The sequence below is a fragment of the Octodon degus genome, unplaced genomic scaffold (genome assembly GCF_000260255.1).
Source record: "Octodon degus isolate 3935 unplaced genomic scaffold, OctDeg1.0 scaffold00011, whole genome shotgun sequence".
Classification (NCBI taxonomy): Eukaryota; Metazoa; Chordata; class Mammalia; order Rodentia; family Octodontidae; genus Octodon; species Octodon degus.
Genome location: NW_004524587.1, coordinates 12,142,153 through 12,164,079, shown reverse-complemented (window position 1 = coordinate 12,164,079; position 21,927 = coordinate 12,142,153). Strand labels below are relative to the sequence as shown.

The window sequence follows — 21,927 nt, the reverse complement described above, 5'->3', positions numbered from 1 at the left end:
TGGCATGTGGTGCTGGGGGATTGAACCGCGGTCCCTGATGCTTTTGCTAAGCTTGTTCTAAGTAGGTGCTTTAGACCACTGAGCCATCTCTCCAGCCCCATCATGCCTGTTTCTAGCACGAGGTTGAAAATGTATATTCTATTCAACAAAATTGCTAATGTTTTCTTTTGTCCTTATACCCAGTCGTAGCCCATTGTCCCCAGTTGTCTTAAAATGTTTGCATACCTGATTTGTTTGACTTATATCCAGTGCTTATAATACTGGAGTTATGACAGATGTCTTAACTCTCTCTTGATCTATAATTTTCTCTGCCTTTTCTTATTTTTATCAGATCATTTATTTATTGAAGAACCTGGGGATTTTGTCTTCCAGAATTTCTTTTTATGTTTTTTGAGACACAGTCTCACTGTGTAGTTCAGGCTGGCCGTGAGCTCATCTTGTAGCCCAGGGCGGCTCTGAACTTGCAGTGCTCCTCCGGCCACAGCCTCTTGAGTGCTAGGATTAAAGACAAGGGCCACCATACCTGGCTGCAGAATTTCTTATATTCTAGAGGAAGCTAATTGTGACCTTGAGGCGGTATGACATTCTCTCCTGTGTCTTTCCTGTGAGCTGATAACTAGACACGGAGTTCAAAGCCAGCCCAAACTGCATAGTGAAAGCCTGTCTCAAAAAGATGTGGAAGCTTGATTTGATTCTGATTAACCTTAACACTGAGGTATAATCTGTACACAGGGAGACACATGTTCCCAGGTGCTTGCTTAGTCACTAAGTTTTAACCAACTTTCATTCACATGACGCATACCTATCGATGTAGAAGACTTCTATCATTCTAGGAAATTTTGCATTCTACTTTCTTTTTATCATTTTCTCCCTATGTATGTGGAAATCAAGTTACTGCACCTACCAAGCTCATATCAGGATTATAACCTTTGGTTCCAGCCCTACCTTGCCTGGGGCATTGGTTAGGACCAACTTTGGAAAAACTGCTTCCTCCCCAAAGATAACCTAAAGTCCTCCTGTTGGCCAGGTCAGTCAGCCCTTCTTTTCCTGAGCATGCAAACTGTTTTTGTTGGTGCCTTATATCACTTGGAAGGAACAGACATTGGTATCCAGATTGGCTTAAATAATAAAGGAAATTTATTGGGTCATCTAACTGAAAATTAATTAGCTATAAATCCTGTTCCAAGTGAAGCCTGTTCTGGTGACTATAGTATTACCAAGGGGCTGACTTCTCTTCCAGTTTTCTGCTCTGCCATCCACTGGGTCAGCTTCACACTGTATTTAGGTAGCCAGGGGTTCCCAGCACAGTGTGCTTTCCCAGTCGTATCCAGTAAGGATGCAAGGCTATATATCTTTTCCCAGAATTCCTAGCAAAATCCCCAACAGTCACCCTGATTGTCCCAGGATGAATCCTACACCCCACTCCTGGCCCGGGCAGTCATCAGCTCTGGGATGGAAATGGAGTTAGCTTCCCAGAGCTGTGCGGATCCCCGAGATGGAAATCAGGAGCCAGTGGCTGGGAGGGTGGGCTGGTGGGCGAGGCAGCCACAGAGGCCCTCCGTTCTCTACTGGCCCCGGAAGCCCCAGTGACTGGGCCCTGGCTGGCTGAGCCTGAGCTTGTGTGTCCCACTCCGCTCTTCCTTGGTGCCCGGTTGCCAGCCAGCCTGAGATTTTTCCTCCTGCAGTTCGGGGGTGGGGCAGTGACCGTATTCATTCTGTGCTTCATGTTTGCAGCTGGGAGAAACGCACAGACCCCCGAGGGAGGTTTTACTACGTGGATCACAACACGCGGACCACCACCTGGCAGCGCCCCACGGCCGAGTACGTGCGCAACTACGAGCAGTGGCAGTCGCAGCGCAGTCAGCTTCAGGGCGCCATGCAGCACTTCAGCCAGAGATTCCTCTACCAGGTGAGGGGGCAGCCGCCCAGCCCTCTGCGGCCCTGGGGCGCAGTGCTCCGAGCCCCCACCCCTGGAGATTTTACCCATCACAGTGAAGTTCCTCAAATTCCTGTGTCTGAGTAACTCCATGTCTAGCTTCTGCACCTTGTTTCCTGTCCTTCCAAGACTGGCTTTCTTCTCCGCCCTCCCCACTCAAGCCCGACTTCCTAGCCTGAAGCCCAAAGATGAGCTTTGACTTTGGATCTCAGAAGTCACCCAGGTCCTCCCTCGTCCTCACTGCTGTGGTGCTTCTGTTCCTTTCCTTTGTTTTTTTTTTTCTCTTTTTAATTTGTTTCCTGTCTGTCTGTCTGTCTGTCTGTCTGTCTGTCTGTACTAGTGATGGAACTCAAGACCTTGCGCTCGCCAGGCAGGCGCTTATACCACTGAGCTATCTTCCCTAGCCCTAATTTTATTTTCTTTTAAAAATTAATACACGTTTGCAATATGTAGCACATATACTTGTCATGGAGTCTTTTTTTTTTTTTAAATTTTATTTATTTATTTATTTGTGTGTGTGTGTGTGTGTGTGTGGCCAGCTCAGCCCACCGGGGGCGGGGCTGGCTGGCATGTGGTGCTGGGGGATTGAACCGCAGTCCCTGTGCTTTGCTAAGCTTGTTCTGAGTAGGTGCTTTAGACCACTGAGCCATCTCACCAGCCCCCTGAAATGAATTTTAATCTAACAACCCATTTCTAAGTTGGATAGCATCCTAGTTGGATACTCAGAAAATCTTTAATTCCATTTAGTTAAGTAGCAGTCAGCAGTGGCTCATGCCTATGCTTGTAGCATGTAGGAGCCTGAGGCAGGAGAACTGCAATCTTGAGGCAAGCTTGGGCTAATGAGCTCAAGACCAGCCTGCACTTTATAGTGAGATCCTGTCTCCATGTACAGTAGTCGTCACTTAGGATCTTTGCCTTCCCTTTGGCTCTTTCTCTGGTCCTGTGAAGTGGGAGTTCCTTCACTAATTGTACATCATGGTAGCATCTCCCTTAGCTAGCTCGCCTCTGCTGTGAGCTTGACTGTTCATCAGAAAGTGGGGAGGCTGAGGAGGACCCCACTTCCTTCCCAGGGATGAGCAGAAAGTGTGGTGTTTGTCACAAGAAGTTCCCTTCAAGGTTACCTGCTGCTCGTGCCTGTCTGTGGCCCAGGGCTTGGCGGTCTCACCCAGTGTGGCATAGTGTCATGTCCTCATGCTTCCCTGCCACCCCATGACATGCCTGATACCTAGTTCTGCTCTGTTCAAGCATAGATGAGGACGGTCCCTCTCAGCATTTTTGAGATTGCTTCTCTTGACCTGGGGCCCAAGACTTCGCCTGTCATCTTGGGTGGACCCGGCTCCCAAACTGGGAGGATCTGGATTATCTTTCTCTGACCTGTCTGTCTTTTGGTATAAAGACGAGGACACAGTTCAGTGGTTTCACATGGTTCCATCTTTCTGATTATCCAGTTTCTCTGAAACAAACAAACAAATGAATCTTTCCATCTTGTAGCATGCACCGTGGAGTTTCTGTAGGTGGTGTCCAGATGGGAGGATACACAGATTCTGCCTGCATGTGCGCTACTTGTTCTTTTGGGAGCAGTCTTCCCCTTGCCCTGTTTCCTTCATTTTAGCAACAGTGTTCCAAGCTTACCAAGGTATAACTTTGGCATGGAGGGTTCCCTAGAAGTAAAACATCAAGTGCAAAAAAATTTCATTCTGCCTGCTCTCAGATGGTTTTTTCAGCATAGATGTAGGCAGGCTGCACATGGCGGTGGGTTACCTTTCTCCGTGAAACAAGTCTTATGCTGAAAAATATGGTGGGCATCCTTTTTTGGTCTGCTCTCAATGTGTCTCTGCTGCGTTTCCTCCCCCTCTGGGTTTGGTTTTCCCTCTGTGTGCTGTGGCGCCATGTCCTGGTTACAAGTAAGAAGGGTTGCTTTCATACATTTATTTTGGGGTTTGGCCTTGGCCCAGGCTTTGACTCGGAAGACTTAAGAGCTGATACTGTACTGGCGACTTCCCCGCCTTCTCCTTTTGCTGGGCTTAAACTGAGACCTTGTTCTTTGCTGCACCACAGAGAACATGAAATACAATCGAAATGAGAGGCCAGGGAATCCAGGCGGGGGGCTCCTGTTAGTCCCTCCCGCCCTGCCTCTGCGCAGACCTTCCCCACGTTCTTTCAGGTGGGTCTCCTCCATATTTCTGGCAGGTTTTCCTTTCCTGATGCTGAGTGTGCCTTTGTTGTTCGTGATCTCGGTCGGTGTGTGTATGTGTGTGTGTGTGTGTGTGTGTGTGTGTGTGTGTGTGTGTTTCACCCTGTGCTTTTGTTCTTCTGCACTGCGTTCCTGCAGTGTCCACTGCCGATGCCAGCACAGCCCTGCACCTTTACCCCTGTGCCAGGACCTCGCACAGCCAGCTGTTCACACATCACCTCTGTCTTTACGCCTCTTTGTCCTTCCCTAATGGCTAAAGAGACAGCTTGGGTCTGCAGGACCAGCTCCCATTCTTCTGTGACTCCCAAGTGTCGGCTCCAATCACACTATCCTGAAATAGACAACTGGGCACCTACTCTGCACAGAGCACCCCATGTGGAATTCCCAAGCACTCAGCTTTTGTTATGAGTGCATCTGGTGCCAGGGAAAGGAGGGGACGATGCCTTCTGCAACCTTTGTGCCCTTCCCAGAACCTTTCCTGCCCCCGGCTGTGTTTGCTAGACATTCTTTATTTCTGAGTTTGTATCTTAAAATATTACTGGGACTTTGTGTGTTGGCCCCAAGGGACTTGAACTCACATGAGCTCCCTGGCTTGTGGCCTGTACCCCAGATCTCCTGACTCAGGGCCATTCAGGAGAATGATCCAGCCGTGCTTCCCTCCATCCTTAGTCATAAAGGCTGCTGTCTTGTGCCTTCGGGTGTGCACCCAGGTATCTCTTCTGGCTTGATCCTCCTTGCCCTCCATGCTTTTCCTGCTCTGTTCTCTGTGCTGCTTTGGGCTAGAAGAGAAGAGGCAGTTGCTTGGCTTGGTGGTGGTGTGGAATTTTTGGCTTTTGGTTTTCTGGCCATGATGTGTAGCTTGTATTTTTTGTTTCTCCTTAGTTTCTGTTTACTTCCTTCCTTATGGCTTTTCTTTTCTTAGTTTTTAAGTTGTACAGTGTACTTCGGAGAAGAGGTATCCAAAATAGTTAAGTGTTTTTGCTTTAACTGTAAGAAGTAAAAATCATATGAATTTGATTGTGTTGATTCTGATTCTGGATGTTGTTGGTGTTAGCAATCTCTGGTCTTTCCTCTTCCTATCTGCTGCTTCTTTTCTGCCCTTCTGACAGGTTTGAGGCATAAATGAAGTTCTGCTATGATGAGAATGGAAAGATCCCCCACTCTAACAAAAGAGGGCCAGTACTGTGTGAAGTTAGAGGGACTGAAAAATAGCCAATGAAATAGCTAGTGTGGTGACATATATCTGCAACCCTAGAACTGAGGGAGGCTGAGGCAGAAGGGTCACAGGTTCAAGCCCAACGTAGGCAACCTAATGACTTAACAGGAGCCTGTCTGAAAATAAAAAAATAGCTGGGGATATAGCTCACAGGCCTTGGGTTCAATTGTAGTATCAAGAAAGAAAGAAAAGAAAAGAAAAGAAAAGAGGCTAAGGAGATAGCTCAGTGGAATCAGTGCTTGCCTGGCAAGTGCAAGGTCCTGAGTGCGATCCCTGGTACCACCAAAAAAATATAAATAAAATTAAAAAAAAAAGAGGCAATGATTAAGAAATGGATGGTAGGGGGCTGAGGATATAGCTCAGTGGTGTAAACACCTGCCTGGCAAGTGCAACATCCTGAGTTCAATCCCTGGTACTGAAGAAAAAAAAAAAAAAAAAAAAAGGATGATAAGTTATACATGTGGCACATGCCCAGCTACTTGGGAGGCTGAAGTGAGTTCAAGACCAGCATGGGCCAAATAGTGGCACCCTGTCTCAAAAAACAAAGAAAGAAGACTGATAAATATTTTTGTTTCACTTCAGTGCTGTCAGTAAAGACCTTTTGGTCTACTGATTGGGCACAGCTATGCCCCGAAGCCCACTTGGTACCAGTTGGTGGCTGATCTCCACCAGAGCTCCTGGGCACTTTATAGACTGTCCACTCCTTCTGAAAAGAGGCCTGAAGCAGCAGACACTTGGGTACCAAATGTTTCTCTGTCTTTTGACACAGACTCTCACTATGCAGTTCAGGCTGGCCTTCCACTCACATGGTAGCCCAGGTTGGTCAAATTTAGCAATCCTCCTGTCTCAGCCTCCTGAATGCTGTGTTACAGGAATGCGCCACCACACCTGGCTTTGTAATTTCTTAAAGTTAGCTTTCACAAAGTCATTGTCTGATGCCAAGTGTGTTTATAGTGACTGTGTTTATCGATTAGCAAAAAGCAAGGCTGGAGGAATTGGATTTTATGAGACATTGTACCAGATCACCCCCTCCTCCTCGTCCATACAAGCACCAAAATGACTACTGAGGCTTGGGGCGATACCACAAGTAGGGATTGTGACACAGGTTGTAAGCATATCCTGGAGACTGGCAGTATCTGGCCCTCTGTGGAGGCCAGCTTTCCCCCACTTCTTGCTACTTTGCCCCCTGGGTAGGAGCCCCCATCCCCCATCCCTGCTGGAAGGGGTCTCTGTCCCATCAAGGAACCTGCGTGTCCTAGACTTAAACGTCTTTGTTGGACCTTGCTTGTAAGCAGCGCCCATATTGCCACCTTAGAAAGAAGATTCCTCTGCCCCTTGGGGGGTGGCTCGCGGCAGTGGGGCTTCACCAGTGTGTGTTCAAGTGGAGACTGAGCCCCATTCATCCTCCTGCCCGTGTGTGGCTCTCTCGCCCCAGCTCGGCAGCCTGAAGTCTGCGTGTAGAACTTGATCCCATAATATAATGATTAAATTTTAGTAAGTGAAATAAAAATACTTTCAGAGGGAAAAAAAAGGAGGGAAAGAGCGAGAACAATACTTGTTCTATTTAACTATGAAAACTTTTGACAGCACCCTTCCTCAAAGGGTGTGAGACCTCTCGGTCCCTGCAGCCCTTCCCCGGGGGACCTCAGAGCAGAATTAGGCCCGGGGGGTTGGGGAGAGCCACTAATGTAAGTGGGGCCCCTTTGTCTGCCCCTCTCCCCTTCCCTCACCACCTGCCCCACCCCCACCCCCCAGACAGGCAGACGCGGAACACTGAGCAAGTTCAGGTTCAGGCAGGGGGAGAATAAAGGTGCTTTGTAAAGGGGCAGGAAAACATTCCTGGGGGAGGTGAGGGGCTCGGGCCTGAATGTGCCCTCAGTCTGGTGGCTGCTGCCGGGCGGGCGGGCGGGCGGGCGGGCGCGAGGTGGAGGGAGGAGGGCTGGGCCCAGCCAGGAAGCCCGGGCGTGGGCAGGGCTTGTGGGAATGATTTCATTGGAAAGGCCTGCGATATTTTTTCCCCTCCCGTGTGTGGTTCTTGGAGAAAGTTGGAGGTGGTGGTGATTTCAGTCGCCTTGGCTGCTGCGAGCAGAGTCGAGCAGAGTTGAGCGGTGGCCCGTCGGGGAGCCCTCCCGCCGCCGCAGCCGGCAGCGTTCCTCCGCGCGCCTCCTCCCGCCCTCTGCACCCTTCCCCAATCCCTCTTGGGTTCTCCGAGCAGGGCTCTTGTTTGGGCTTCTTTTTCTTTCTTTTCTTTTCTTTTCTTTCTTTCTTTCTTTTTTTTTTTTTTTAAACAAAGACTTTTGAGAGAAGCCCATGCCACCTAAGGTCCCACTGCATCCTCTACAAAGTACTAAAATGCAGAAGTGAGTTGTTGGCACTTTAATTTTTACTGATGGATGCATTTTTAACCAGTGGCTTTTTAAACCTCTTTTCCTCTGTGTTTCCTCTATGTAGTCTTCGAGCACTTCGACGGACCATGATCCCCTGGGCCCCCTCCCCCCTGGCTGGGGTAAGTACTGAGTCTCCCTCTGCGCTTTCCTTGGGCAGGAGTCTCTCCCTGTGTCTCCTTCACTCACTCGCATCTGCGGATGACCAGCCCACAATGAAAGTGGCGAGCTGGCAGATCGAAGGAGTGACCACGCTGCACTGTGAAGGAGTGTGACCCTAAGAAAGAGGTCCCCAAGTGCTGTGCCGCTGTTGGGTTTCGGGCCTCAGTGGTATCCTATCACTAAGATGCGCAGACCCTGTCTGGGTTCCAAATAGACTGGCTTCAGGTCTCTATCTCTCTGGTTGGAAGGAGCCACCTTAACAAACCTTTCTTCGCAGCTGAGATGTTGGAGGACTCCAGGCTAATCTTGGCTCATGGCAGCCACATTTTTATTTATGACATACCTCTGAAAGAGGCCGAAGGGAAGCTGAGCACTGAGCCCTGAGTTGTGATTCTAAAAGTGTGGTGCTGTTAGCTGCTTCTTACCTTTTCCAAGCCCTTGGTGTGACACCCAGGACAAGTTAAGGCATGGATGTCCACGACTTAAGACTGAGGGCTTCATAGCTTTTCTAGGAAGGAGCAGCTACACAAACAGGGGTTATTAGCGATGGTGAGACTTGATGTGTCCTGCTGTTTTCTGAGCTGGCAGGGCTTGGGTCAGTCCTGTTAAAAGCCCCTGAGTGCCCAAGAGGGTGTTTCGCATAGGAGTCAGTAGGTATTTGGTTTAACATACTGGTTGGGTGCATGCTGGCATGGTAACGTTCATGGCGATAGGATGAGCATCGCCTGGAGGAGCCCAGCTCCTAGGCTACGTCCCCCAAGACAGACCCAGCTGCTCCCTGGGACAAGTGGAGGAGGTTATATCCCTCCCTGTGCATGGGTCCTTACGTAGTCCATTACTACTGTGCTCCAGAGTGCCAGGGGGACCTGTCCTTCCAGTGGGAGAAGGTAGTAGTGAGGCCTTTGCGGATGTGTTGATTTTCAGCTCAGCTAGGCAGTGCTGGTGCACCCAGGTGACTTTCCTGGCTTCCTGGACCATAGCAAAGTCGTTGGAGTCTCAGGGGTTGGCAGCAGGTCAAGCTTGAGAGAGTAACTCTTAGGATCCTTACAGAGGCTTGGTGACCTGGAGCCCAGGACCCAGAGTGTTCCTGGCTCTGCAGAGGCAGGCAGTGTCACCCCGTCAAATGAGTTTATTTTTGTAGCACTTTTGATAAATAATGGTCACCAGTAGTAAAAGCAGCTATAGACTATATATAGAGACCTGAGAACTGCTCTCTGTACTAAATGGGAAAATATTTGAGATAGGAATAGAGGAGATACAGAGGCAAGGCTATTGAATAGTCGCGAAATTAGTCCAGAAGTGAGAAAAAGCGTATTCTAGCCATGGGCCGGGGACCCTTGCTAATGAAGGGTTGGCATCCTAGGACTGCGGCAGGGGTCACTGTCTCCCCAGGGACTGTGAGATCGGGTAGAAAGAGCAGCCCAAACCAACAGGAGTGGTAGCAACGGCGAGCGTGCTGGTGTTGCTCCTGCCCTCCCTCCCCAGGTCCTTCTCTGACCCCACAGGAGACTCCACAGCTGTCCCTACACACAGGCATGCCCTAGGCATGTGACAAGTGCTCACCAGTCCTCTTGCTCCTGGGACGAGGTGCAGCAGTGCTCCATGGAGGACTTGCCCCACCCCACCCCCCACAGGGACCCTGAGAAACTGCACTGTACCAGGGCCTGGGGCAGTAGCCCCAGCTTCCGGCTGGCGGGGCAGATCCCCTGTCCAGTGCTTGGCCTTGGCAGGGCAGTTCCCAGCCACAGCCCTGGCCTGGGTGTGGCCGTCTCTCCGGAGTCTTGGGATGTCTGCCTTCTGCTACTGGTCACACATCTGGCCTCGGGTGGTCACTCCTTACCAGTTTTAGTCACCTCCTGTTCTCTCCTTTTGTCTATATTTTATTTTCTTGTTTTCCCAGCTTTTTTGAAGTATGATTGACATAATGTCTGTGCTTACAAAGTCCCAGTTGTGTGATAGCCACTCAGTCAGTCGGAGGCAGGACCTTGCTCTGGTGATGAGGGTGGATCTACTCCGTTCTGTCCCCTTTTTGGTTTTGGGTGCCCTGGTTGCCATTTCTTTAACTGTACCCTATTGTTAGAAAAGAGTCAGAGAGCCTTTAGCATTGTTTCCAGGGTGGAAAGAGCTTGGCAGATTCAGGGGCTGCCTGGGAAAGGTGGCCTCCGTGGCGTTGGGGGCCCTGCCCTGATTCCCCTCCACCCACCTGGAGCTGATGGGTTACTCTCTGCCCCGCCTTCTGGGGTGAGGGGTAGCAGGGGACCATGCTGTCCACAGCTGGATGCATTTGCGCCTCTGCCCCGGCCTGGCTGGCTTCTCCATGCTGCTGCACCGCCCCTTCCCTCTGCCAAGCCAGGCAAGTGAGCACAGAAGCTGGGACCATGTGTGTCCTTCCCTTGCCCCATGACAGGGAAATGGGCTTTGTCCTCCTTCTTAGTGACAAAAATGAGTGTGCCAGGCTTTTCCAGCTGAGCCTCACTGCTGTGATGACCACAGGGTTTGAAATTCAGCCCTAGTACCTGGGAATTGAGGGAAAAGACCTGGCACCAGGTCTCTGAGTCTCATCGCCTTCTGTTTCTATTCTTCCATGGCAGAGAAGAGACAGGACAACGGACGGGTGTATTACGTGAACCATAACACGCGCACTACCCAGTGGGAGGACCCCCGGACGCAGGGGTGAGGATTCGGGGTTGGGATAGCTCCTGTGCAGTTCTAGTGCTAGGGGACTCTTGGCCATGCATAAAGTCTCGGGGCCCCCAGATCTGGCATCAGCCTAATGAGCGTGTGATGGATGGCGTATCCTAAAATAGAGCTTGCGATGGGTGGAGGGCGGTTCCCTGCAGGTACTGCTTCTGCAGAGTGCTGAGGATTTGTAGAAAGGTGGAGGGTGCCTGTTATCCCAAGCCCCATGGGAGGCAGGGCTGGGGGACTTCTTTTTGGTCATTTTATTTATTTATTTATTTTGCGGAACTGGGGATTGAACTCAGGCCCTTGCGCTTGTCAGGGAAGCGCTTATTCCACTGAGCCATCTCCCCGGCCCCCTTCTTTTTGGTCATGACATGGGTCCTCACAGCTCAGATCATGCTAGGTACATATCCTCTGGGTGCCCTCAGGGGCTCTGTGGAGGCAGGTGACTGCAGAGAGAGTCGCAACAGAGGGCTACAAGGTGGGGCCAGCCCTGAACCCCCTTTTCTTGTGTTTCCAGGATGATCCAGGAACCAGCTCTGCCCCCGGGGTGGGAGATGAAGTATACCAGCGAGGGGGTGCGGTACTTTGTAGACCACAACACCCGCACCACCACCTTTAAAGACCCTCGCCCCGGGTTTGAGTCTGGGTAAGGACTCCCCCAGTCCAGGGCAGAATCACCAGCACCTCCAGGCTGTCCTGGGTGGGCCCTGTGGGTGGGTGCTGTGGCTGTGTTGCGCTGCTCACTTCCCTCTAGTGGCTGATACCAGTTTTGCCTTAGAGGCCTGGGGGGGGGGGGGGACTGTTCATCCAGTGTTGGTGCTATTTCTCTAAAACCAAGGAGCCTAGCATTGTTTCAAGTTTTTCTTTTGACTTTTCAAAGCTCTTAATGGCAGTCATTTCCCTCCTTCTACATCTCATTTTATTCAACTTTAAATGCAAAAAGCACTAGCTTTCGCTGGGTCTAAATAACAGAGACAAGGGGTTCATTTTTTGAAAAATCCATGGATTCCAAAACACCTTCACTCTTCCCAGGACGAAGCAAGGTTCTCCTGGTGCCTATGACCGGAGTTTTCGGTGGAAGTATCACCAGTTCCGCTTCCTGTGCCATGTGAGTTCTGGATTCGGGGGCTCCTGAGGAGGTGGGGTTGTTGCATGAGTTCTGCCCGATTTCTTGACCCAGCACAGGCATTGAGATGTCTGCAGGCAGGGGCAGGATGCCTGTTTGTCCAGATGGGAAGCCCGAGTGAGCAGACACTCTACGAGCCCCTCATTTGAGTTCTCTTCTTTTCTTCCCAGTCAAATGCCCTGCCCAGCCATGTGAAGATCAGCGTTTCCAGGCAGACACTCTTTGAGGATTCTTTCCAACAGGTTAGAGCACAACCGTGGTGCCAAGATCAGGGGCAGGGTGGGCAGGGCCCCTCCTTTCACCACTCTGTCCCCTGACATATGTTCTGTCGAACCCACGTTGTGGAGTTTCCAAGGCAGGCGCCTCGGTGATCATGTCTGCCTGCTGGCCTCCAGCCCTACCTGCTGTGCTAGGCAAAGGGCAGGCTGGCCAGACACTCTGTCTCCCCAGATCATGAACATGAAGCCCTATGACCTGCGCCGGCGGCTCTACATTATCATGCGTGGCGAGGAGGGCCTGGACTATGGCGGTATCGCCAGGTGAGCTCGGTTCCCTGTAGGCCGTGCTACCCCCCACGGCACCTCATGGCCCCCTAGCTGCCTCCTCTCTACTTACACATTGTCAGAGTTCTCCTGCATCTTCAGGAGGGGCACAGAGAGGGTGTTCAAAACACCCAACCTCTGGCCAATGCCGGAGGACTCTGGGGCAGGGATGGGCATCCAGTCTTTATTTGCTGTGCCACGGGGAGGCTGGGACCCTGGAGGGAGGGACAAGGCTCGGGACATGGTGCTTTACCTGTCCACATGTGCTCTCACATCCATCCCACTTCCATCAGCGGGCACTGGCCACCTCGGTGTCCCTTCAGGTTGATCCTAGGCTTCTCTTTGTCCAATGCAGCTGGGGCAGGTGAAGGCAGGTGGCAGAGCAGGCAGAAGCTGGGCCTGATGGTCAAGGGCCCTGCTCTGTACTTAGCTGCATGTCCTGTGCACAGGCCAGTACAATTAAAACAGCTGAAGTGACCCTAGCAAGAGCCCAGAGCACCACCTTGCCTTCACCCGTCACCCACAGAAAGCAGCAGGGTGTCTGGGGGACAGGGCAGAAGGGCCCTGCAGAGAGGAACACCTTGGCTATAGGGCCCGCTCTGACCCCTGGCGTCTCGTGGTGCGGGGATATCTTCTCCCTTGGTGTTGGGCTAACTTGCTTCTGGTCTTCTGTTTGCTGATGGTGTTGCCCTTTGTGTTGGCCTCCTATGGACGGTGTGTTCTTTTTCCGTGGTGACTTCCTCTCCAGGCTGTGCTTGGTGGGCTTCTGGTGTGGCTCCCACCCTGTGTGTCTCTCTCTGTGTCCTGCCAGTGGTTTTACCCTATGGTAGGTTACATCATGCTGTTCTACCACAGGGTAGAACCACGGACAGGATACCGGGGCACCCTCTGCATCGAAGGACTCCTCGTCTGCTCAGCCACAAAGAGCCCAGCAGCCAGGGACTGGCCCCTCGGGATGTCCCCCTACCAATTTAGCTCAAGCCTAAAAGAACTCTGGATTCTAGTCTGAGGCTTGTGCCTTGCATGCAAATAGATGCCGTGGCTTGGGTGTGGTTCAGATGAGCGCATAGAAGAAGGACGTGGCCATGAGTCTGGGGTAAGGGGTGGGCAAAGCGCAAGGGAAGTGAGATGCTCTCACTGTAGCTGGAGGGAGTGAGGTTTGCAGTCTGGAGGAAGCAGGGACTGCAGAGTTTTCATGGTTCTGGAGTTGGGAAGGTGTTATCACAGATCCGCTGTTGGCTGCCTACTCAGGATGGAGGCAGGGTGGTTGGTATCGTACGGCATTCTGGCACAAAAACTGTTGTAGTAAATGTGTGTCTCTGGGCTCCTTGAACACAGTGCCCTTGAGCAAGGCCTGGTCCCCATACTTGTTCATGCTGGCCCAGGGCCCCATTAGAAGCTCTGGCTGTGGTGACGCAGTTCTAGGATGCACCACATGGAGCTGAGGGGCACATTCACAGGTTTTCCTCAGCACCGTTTCCCAGTGCCATTGTGCTGATTCAGCCATGTGGGTGAGCAGAGGGGTCCATCGTCATCCTGTTTCTTCTCTCCCCTGCCTCCTAGAGAGTGGTTCTTCCTCCTGTCCCACGAGGTGCTCAACCCCATGTACTGCTTGTTTGAGTATGCCGGGAAGAACAACTACTGCCTGCAGATCAACCCCGCCTCCTCCATCAACCCTGACCACCTCACCTATTTCCGCTTCATTGGCAGATTCATCGCCATGGTAAGGGCGCCCGAGTCCTTGGTGCCAGGAGCACCCGTCTTCTTCCTCCTGGTGAAGTGTGAGGGCCCCTGCTCCTCACAGAACTTCTCAGAATGAAAAGCTGCAGGCAGCCTGGGGAAACCTGAGCTTTCTCGGTGGCCTCCTCGGCGCTCAAGGGTTTCTCAAGTTGATTTGGGTAGGATTGTTGGGTGGCAGCCCCTGTTCCCTGGGCCACAGACTTGTCTTAGTGTCAAGTGCACATTCTTGGGTGGCTTTGGGACAACTGCTGAATGAAGCCACAGCTTTGTCCTCTGGTCCCGCCCTGCTCCCCTCAGGAGGATCCAGGGACCCTAAGGGTCTGAGACTAAATATGGTCTTTGATGGTTCTAGAAGTTGTTGGTCAAGGTTGTAGCTGCAGAAGTAGGCATGTTCATCCTAGGTCTAGAGACCTGGTTGGCCCCATAGCCGACAGGACAGACTCATGCAACCCTAGACTATTACTCACCACTGGCTGCTAGCTTGTGCCCTCCGCTGTGTCTGCTTTATTTTTGGCTGCCTCTGTCACCGGCTCGGAGCACCAGTGAGTCAGGGCTGCCGCCTGGAGTGCTGTGAGCAAGTCTCCCTGTGAATGTGATGCAGGCCTCTGCTAGGCCGGGCACAGCTGGCTGGGAACGTCCCAGAACTACAGGGCTGGATGAGATTCCCCTCCAAGCTCAAGCCTGGGTGAAGTGCTCCTTTCCCAGACTCTGCAGAGAGCCCCCAGGCAGCCACAGCCCAGGTCCCAGCAGGGAGGGAAGAAGGTGGGAGCAGTGGCCTTTGGTACAAGCATCCAGCACCTGCCCTGGATGCTGTCCCAAAGCCTTAGCCAGGCTTCTTTCTTCCCCAGGCTCTGTACCATGGGAAGTTCATTGACACAGGCTTCACCCTCCCTTTCTACAAGCGGATGCTCAACAAGAGACCCACACTGAAAGACCTGGAATCCATCGACCCCGAGTTCTACAACTCCATCCTCTGGATCAAGTGAGTCCCTTGCCTTACCTTGCCTGCCCTTCCTGCAAGGGCACCAGTTAGTAGGGTGCAGCCTGGCCCTGCCTGGTACCTTTGGTAATGGGCAGCTCCTGTGGGACAGTTCTCCCCTTCCTCAGATGTCCCATGCCACTGTTCAGGCTTTGAGGCCACCCCTGAGTCCTTGGTACCCTGAGGGTGCTAAAAGCAAGGAGTGGGACAGGACTGAGGGGGACACTGTCAAAGTGGACCTCTTGTTCCCCAGAGAGAACAACCTAGAAGAATGTGGCCTGGAGCTGTTCTTCATCCAGGACATGGAGATCCTGGGCAAGGTGACAACCCACGAGCTGAAGGAGGGTGGCGAGAGTATCCGAGTTACAGAGGAGAACAAGGAAGAGTATATCATGTGAGCTGGGGCAGGGGACCCAGAGGGTTACAGAGAAGGGGTGCACACTCTGGTCTTGGGTCCCCTCACTGGCCAGGGGTCTCCATGCATTGCAGAAACCTCTAGGTTAGACCTGCCTTGGTGGGTGACCTGTGTCTGGTCACGTGATGACGCGAGTTGGGGTGCCGGCGTCCCGGGCCCATGGTTAGCAGCTCTCGGCTGGTTGTTTTGCCATGTGGGAGACTTTCTGCCTCCTGGCAATTTCATCTAGGGAGGTGTTTCCTCCACTTCCCTCCTGAGAGGATTTCTGCCCCTCTGTGCTGCTGGGCAAACATGTTCCTTGGGCCTTGGTGTAACCATTCGTCTGCATACTTCCGCAGTTCCATGAGCAGCTGGGGAGAGGTGGGAGGGAGTTCAAAGACTCAGAATGGTGAAGTCACCATGAGGTTTTCAGGGCTGTGCCCTGGGGCCTCCTGCGTACCCGTCTGGGTATCCAGCTGGTGCCTGTCTCTCCACCCCTGGGTGGGCAGGCTGCTTGTGTGCCTGGCAGAGTCTGGGTCCCAGCAGTGGCTGGTCTTTGGTTTTAGGCTGCTGACTGACTGGCGCTTTACCCGGGGCGTGGAAGAGCAGACCAAAGCCTTCCTGGATGGCTTCAATGAAGTGGCACCACTGGAGTGGCTGCGCTACTTTGATGAAAAAGAGTTAGAGGTGAGTGCTGAGGATGACCTTGAGCCCTTGCCTTTGGTGTACTCCTGTGCACGCAAAGAAACCCACTGACCGAACCCCAGACTTCAGGACAGAGGTGGAGGGCAGGTGGTCTCTGTTGGGGTCTTTGTCCTTCACTCTCCCTGGATGCTTGTGTCGAGAGAGCAGGGATTTGTAACCCCCCATATTAGTAAAACTCCCAGCCGAAGTAGTCAGCTGCACAGCTTTGGCGTGTTCTGCCCGCTAGCTGGAGGATGAGGCATCACTCGAGCTGAGTCTGGGCTAGGGAGGAGCCACCGCCCTCGACCTTGACACCCTCCTCTTCACAGCTCATGCTGTGCGGCATGCAGGAGATTGACATGAGTGACTGGCAGAAGAACACCATGTACCGGCACTACACCAAGAACAGCAAGCAGATCCAGTGGTTCTGGCAGGTGGGCGCCGGGTCCTGTCCGTGCCGGCCGGCTGGGGCTGGGCATCTTGGCAGGGACATTTCACAGCCACCCTAAGGAAACAGAACCTGATTAGACCTGAGGCTCCAGGATCCTCCACCTTTGAGGCGCCTCACCTTCCCCAACTTGCAGAAGGAGCTGATGAGCTTAGCTGTGGGGAGGATGGAGGCAGGAGCCTGAGAGGAGGTTGTCAGTGCCTGGGGCCAGTGGGCGGGTGCCTTGGGGGCTGGGGGGGAGGCGCAGCTGCCATGGGCCCTGTGCGTTCCCTCCCACCAGGTGGATGGGACAACAGGGGCATTGGCGCCAGAAAAAGAGTAAGCTTGTCACCTAGGGTTCAGTGACCCAGATCCTTCCTTTATTTATATGTCTTTTTGAAACTGTCTCTCACTATGTAATTTAGGCTGGCCTTGAGCTTGCTTTGTAGCCCAGCCTGGTCTTGAACTTGCCACGATGCACCTGCTTCAGCCTCCCAAGTGCACTTCCCAATTTCTTTGTATTTGTGTGGGTTCCACTGCTGCCATGAAGTATAGCATATATAAAAAAGAGAATAACTCTAACAGATGTCCTTAGTGTGTGTGTGTACATACATTTTTTGGTGGCGGTGAAAGTTCTGTAAAATGCAATTCACCATCCTAAGTATTTTGAGATATACAGTACAGCAGCTTCTAGCGCCCTCACATTGTGTACCTCTCAGAACATTTCATCTCCCCAGAAAGAAACCTCCCTGAGACCAGACACGTCCGCCTGCTGGGTGCGAGTGTTCCACAGGCACTGCCTCTAGAGGAAGCTCAGCTGAGCGCCCCTGGCTGCAGTGGCCACTGTCTGTCTGCCCAGCCTGGTTTGGTGTCCTTCGCCTAGAGCAGGCCCCAGCTGGCCCGCAGCTGTTAAGCTCTGTGTTCAGGCAAAGCTCTGGGGCTGGCTGGGTCTTTGGACTGTGCCTTGTTTGCGTCCTTAGGTAGTAAAGGAGATGGACAACGAGAAAAGAATCCGGCTGCTGCAGTTTGTTACCGGAACCTGCCGCCTGCCTGTTGGGGGATTTGCTGAGCTCATTGGTGCGTTTTTCTGTATTCTGCTGGTGCCCTGGCTGGGGGTGAGAGCCCTGCTTTGGGAAGGCCAGCTCTGCTAACAAACAGTGCCGGTGCCTTGGATAACAGGTAGCAACGGACCTCAGAAGTTCTGCATTGACAAGGTCGGCAAGGAAACCTGGCTGCCCAGAAGCCACACCTGGTGAGCGGGCCGGTTTAGTGGGAGGTGGTGAAGCCTAGAGGAACAGGTGAACACCTCACGGTACAGTGGCCACGGCAGCTTCAGGGCCACCACTCTGACGGCATTTGCGTGGCTCTTAGATATTGGGGTGGAGAGATAGGGCTGGGACGAGTCTGCCTCAGGCCTTCTCTCCTGTTCGTCTGGGCAAAGGTGCTACCCCAAGAGCCCCCACTTAGTGCACCCTCTGTGCTGTTCCCTGCACTAGCTCCCTGTGGGTCCAGGAGCCCGCAGTGCTGGGCCTGATGCAGAGGTCCACAGGCACCTGTGCTGGGCCTGGCCATGTTGCTCCTGGAGCCCTGGGCTTCCAGCCATCGAGCCCCCTGGCCCCTCATAACCACTGCTATGCCTTCCCCTCTCCACAGCTTCAATCGCCTGGATCTCCCGCCCTACAAGAGCTATGAACAGCTAAAAGAGAAGCTGCTGTATGCTATCGAGGAGACCGAGGGCTTTGGACAGGAGTAACTGAGGCCGCCCCTCCCAGGCCCCCCAGGGCACACGTAGTCCTGAGTCCTCCCTGCCTGAGAGCCCACCAACTACATGGCCCTCAGGAGGTCCCTGTGGACGATGGCCCTGCATGGGACCACAGCGTTGTCCCCTGATGGCAGAAGAACTTCCCTCCTATCCATGGGTGGCATCTGGAATAAGGCCCAAGTCACCTTGGCCCTATCATCCATTGCGAAGTGCAAGGGTGACCGTCTCTGTAAACTCTCCCCTTACCCTGAACAATCTGGGTGCGTGTCAGTGTGCAAGGAAGGTGCCCAGTCCCAAAGGGTGCAGAAGGCACCCGAGCCTCACATCCTAGTTAGAGGAGGAAGTTAGTGACTTCCTCAGAAGAGGTTCTGTCTGAACTAGAACTTTCCAGGGGTCTGTGTGAGACACGGATATGAGGAAAGACACAGAGGCTGGGCAGCAGGGACAGGGCCCCAGCTCATCCCTTCTCAGCGGACAAAGGGTTGGACAAGCCACTTGCCTGGGGGGCAGTGGGCGGGAAACAGCAAACCCCCTCAGAGTTGTCCTTTTACATAAACTTGAAGCCTTCTGTGTAGGGTTGCATTCTGTGTGCTTTTGGTGTGCTGCTGCCACTTTCTGCGCAGGAGGTGGAGCCCCAGGGGTCCCAGGACCATGGGGGACCGGCCTTGTTGGTGCAAGAGTTTCCCAAATAGCTGCTCTTCTCAGGAACTGGCTCAGCAGTCTTGAGCTCAGGCAGGCCTCAGCTGTCCAGTGGCCATGTCCCTGAGTATGACACAGGAAGGGCTTGGTATTCCGAGCGCCACTCCTAGCCTGTGCCTCCATAGGGACAAATTCCTTTGCTAGACTTTGGGAGGGTTGGGGAGTATGACTGCTCCTCCCTGGCAGCCCTGGCATACAGGTGGCCATTTGTCCCCTCCATAGAGTGGCACATATCCCAGCCAGGCTTTCTCTGCACCCAGGATGTGACACCATTGCGACAGCCTGGCTTGGTCTTTGGATCTCCATCCAGCCTGCGCCTTGGGATTTGTGGACTGAGGTCTTGTGGGTGCACAGGTCCCTCTGGATGTTGGAATAATTGGTGACTGCCCACTTCCTAGTCCTAGTCCAGGGCCCAGGCTGGCTCTCAGATTCATGCAGGAGCCATCAAGGATGGACCTGCTTTCCCACATTATGTCCTTCCCGAGTCCATGGAAGGAGAGCTGTGTCCACTCACATTGCACGAGCTGATTTGAGTGGCCCTGCTCACTGCAGCTTGGCCTTTTCTCCCTCCCAGTCACTTCTGGTACTGCCCTGGACACATTTCCATGAAGGCAACTCCAGCAGGTGGGCAGGGGTGCAGGCTGCCATGAAGGTGCAGGAGCATCAGGCTCACGGGTGTTCGCGTGTATTTGTGTGTGCGTGTGCATACATGTGTGTAGAGCTGAAGTGTTGGTGTGGAACACCCTGTGGCAGCACTGGGATGACCACCAGATTGTTTTGTAACGCCTGCCCTGCATCGGGATTGCCAGGTTCTTGTGCAATAAACAGTCCCAGCTGTGGGTGGTGGTCTGTGTGGCTGTCTACAGTGTCCCTGTCCCTCAGGCAATGGGCCTCCTTTGCCAAGCTCAACAGAGTGGAAATTCCCCACCCTGTGGGCCAAGAAGCCCCGTGCTGTTACCTAGGGCAGCTGCACTTGAGGACAGGTGCCTGAGTCCTTTCCCAGGGATCATGGTCTCAGCCCTGGGCTGCCGCCGCCTCCCTGCACTTTCCGTGTCCCATGGCTCTTCAGGCAGCTGCTGTGGGAGCAGAAGGGAGAAAGCTGCGGGGCGGGGGCTTCGGAAAGGCGGCCTGGAGGGCATTCGTTCTGGGGCTGGTGCGGGCACAGGAAGAGCAGGGTCTCCCAGATGTCTAAGTACAGTAAAAATACACAAAGTAGAAGAAGGAGAAAGAGAAGAAAAGAACGCCATACCAAAAGCTGGTTCAAACCAAATAACCAAGAAACAGAACCAAGGCGCAACGCACTGAGCAAGACTGCAGCCCGCTGCTCAGCCTAGTAGTGGCACCTAGTGTGCTACCATGGTGAGGGGTCCGAGTGAGCTCCAGCGTAGACAGAAGCTGGGGGCCAGCTCCTTGTTCCCTCCATTTATGACATCAGGCAGCCAGCAAATAGGCCATCTGCGACTGCTGGGCATCTGGGTGTGAAGGCTGCAGCTCTGAGAATGGTGGAGGGAAACTCCCCGAGCTGAACCCATCCCACTGGGTCTGGGATCTTCCTGGGCCACCCCAGGCCAAGGGCCCAAGCTGCCATTAGAAGATGAGGCTCCAGCGTGTGGATGTCCAGCGGGCAGAGGCAGCCATGAGGCCCTTAGGAAGAACACAAAGATGAACAGTTGTTTGCAAGCTTGGGTCTCTGTATTTCAGAGGAAATTACATGTGGGCGTACCTGCCAGCCCTTGCTGTAAGGGGACCCTTTCACGGAGGCCCAAGCGTCACTTTGCAGGGGTCTCTTCTCAAATGGTCAGTTACTCTAGAGAAGAAGTCTGCACATGTCTTCCAAAAGTTCAAGTGTTAGAAACCAGACCCCCAGAACTGGGTGAGAGAGGCATATTCAGAAGTAGGGTCTTTGGCAGGTATGATCAGACGAGGTCGTGAAAGTGGAGCCCCAACTGTGGTGTGTGTGGCTTTACAAGAAGAAGAGAGACCTGAGCTGGCACACTTGCTCTGTTGCCATGCAAAGCCCTCTGCCATGCTACGATGGGGCAACAAGGCTCCCTCTAGACAAAGAAAGTGCAGCTCCAGCTCTTAGATTTCCTGGCTTTAGAGCCATAGCAAATAAACTTCTTTATAAACTTGCCAGTCTTAGATATTTTTTTTTAAATTTGTTTATTTATTTATTTATTTATTTATTTATTTATTTATTTAGTGTGTGTGTGTGGCTAGCTCAGCCCACCAGGGGGCGGGGCTGGCTGGCATGTGGTGCTGGGGGATTGAACCGCGGTCCCTGTGCTTTGCTTAGCTTGTTCTAAGTAGGTGCTTTAGACCACTGAGCCATCTCACCAGCCCTTAGATCTTTTGTTATAGCACCAGAAAACACACTTAGGAAAGCTGGATCCGCCACTTTCTTACTGGGCCTGGAACACAGAGCAGGAAGGAAGTATGGCTCCAGAGTCCAGGCCACAGATTACCTATTTTCTCCCACTTTGCCCTGTGCCTGCCTCAGCCTGCTGCTCTGACTGAGTCCCCACTCCTGGAGCTCCATGTGACTTCTGCATCCAGCGGGAAGGAGGTAGCTAGGCTGTGTGGTCCTTGGGGAGGACCTGGGTGCCCCACCTTCTGTAGGGAAACTTGAAGCCATCCTGGTTTTCATTTCTCTACCTTGCTCCCCCTTTTTTCTTTTCCACCCCCCTCCTTTATTTTGGTATTGGTATATGTCTCCTACTGTGCCTTTCTTGGTGGTACTGGGATTGAACACAGGACCTTCACACTGTGCTATATTCCTAAACCATTTTTAATTTCTTATCCAGAGATAGTACCCCAGGCTGGGTTTGAACTTGCAGTCCTGGGATTACAGGTGTGTACCAGTGACCTGGCTCATTCCCACAGTCCTGGGATTACAGGTGTGTACCAGCAACCTGGCTCATTCCCGCTTTCCCGCTTTTCTGCTACCAGCTGATAACTGAGCCTCTTAGGAGCTTTGAAGGACAACTCTAGAGACCC

The 21,927-nt window shown here is 52.8% G+C and overlaps 1 protein-coding gene across 1 annotated transcript in view; it reads left to right on the top strand.

Moving 5' to 3' along the window:
• The window catches only part of Wwp2 (WW domain containing E3 ubiquitin protein ligase 2), a 134,785-nt gene extending 115,016 nt beyond the window's left edge, over nt 1–19,769 (top strand). The window contains exons 10-24 of the mRNA XM_004625815.3: nt 1,735–1,909; nt 7,798–7,852; nt 10,484–10,565; nt 11,095–11,223; nt 11,610–11,685; nt 11,874–11,945; nt 12,154–12,242; nt 13,809–13,968; nt 14,834–14,967; nt 15,218–15,358; nt 15,925–16,045; nt 16,372–16,476; nt 17,450–17,546; nt 17,649–17,721; nt 18,123–19,769. Of these exons, the coding sequence (XP_004625872.1) occupies nt 1,735–1,909; nt 7,798–7,852; nt 10,484–10,565; nt 11,095–11,223; nt 11,610–11,685; nt 11,874–11,945; nt 12,154–12,242; nt 13,809–13,968; nt 14,834–14,967; nt 15,218–15,358; nt 15,925–16,045; nt 16,372–16,476; nt 17,450–17,546; nt 17,649–17,721; nt 18,123–18,222 (1,609 nt within the window). The 3' untranslated portion in view covers nt 18,223–19,769. The remainder of the gene's footprint in view (nt 1–1,734; nt 1,910–7,797; nt 7,853–10,483; nt 10,566–11,094; nt 11,224–11,609; nt 11,686–11,873; nt 11,946–12,153; nt 12,243–13,808; nt 13,969–14,833; nt 14,968–15,217; nt 15,359–15,924; nt 16,046–16,371; nt 16,477–17,449; nt 17,547–17,648; nt 17,722–18,122) is intronic.
• The last annotated feature ends 2,158 nt before the right edge of the window (nt 19,770–21,927 follow it).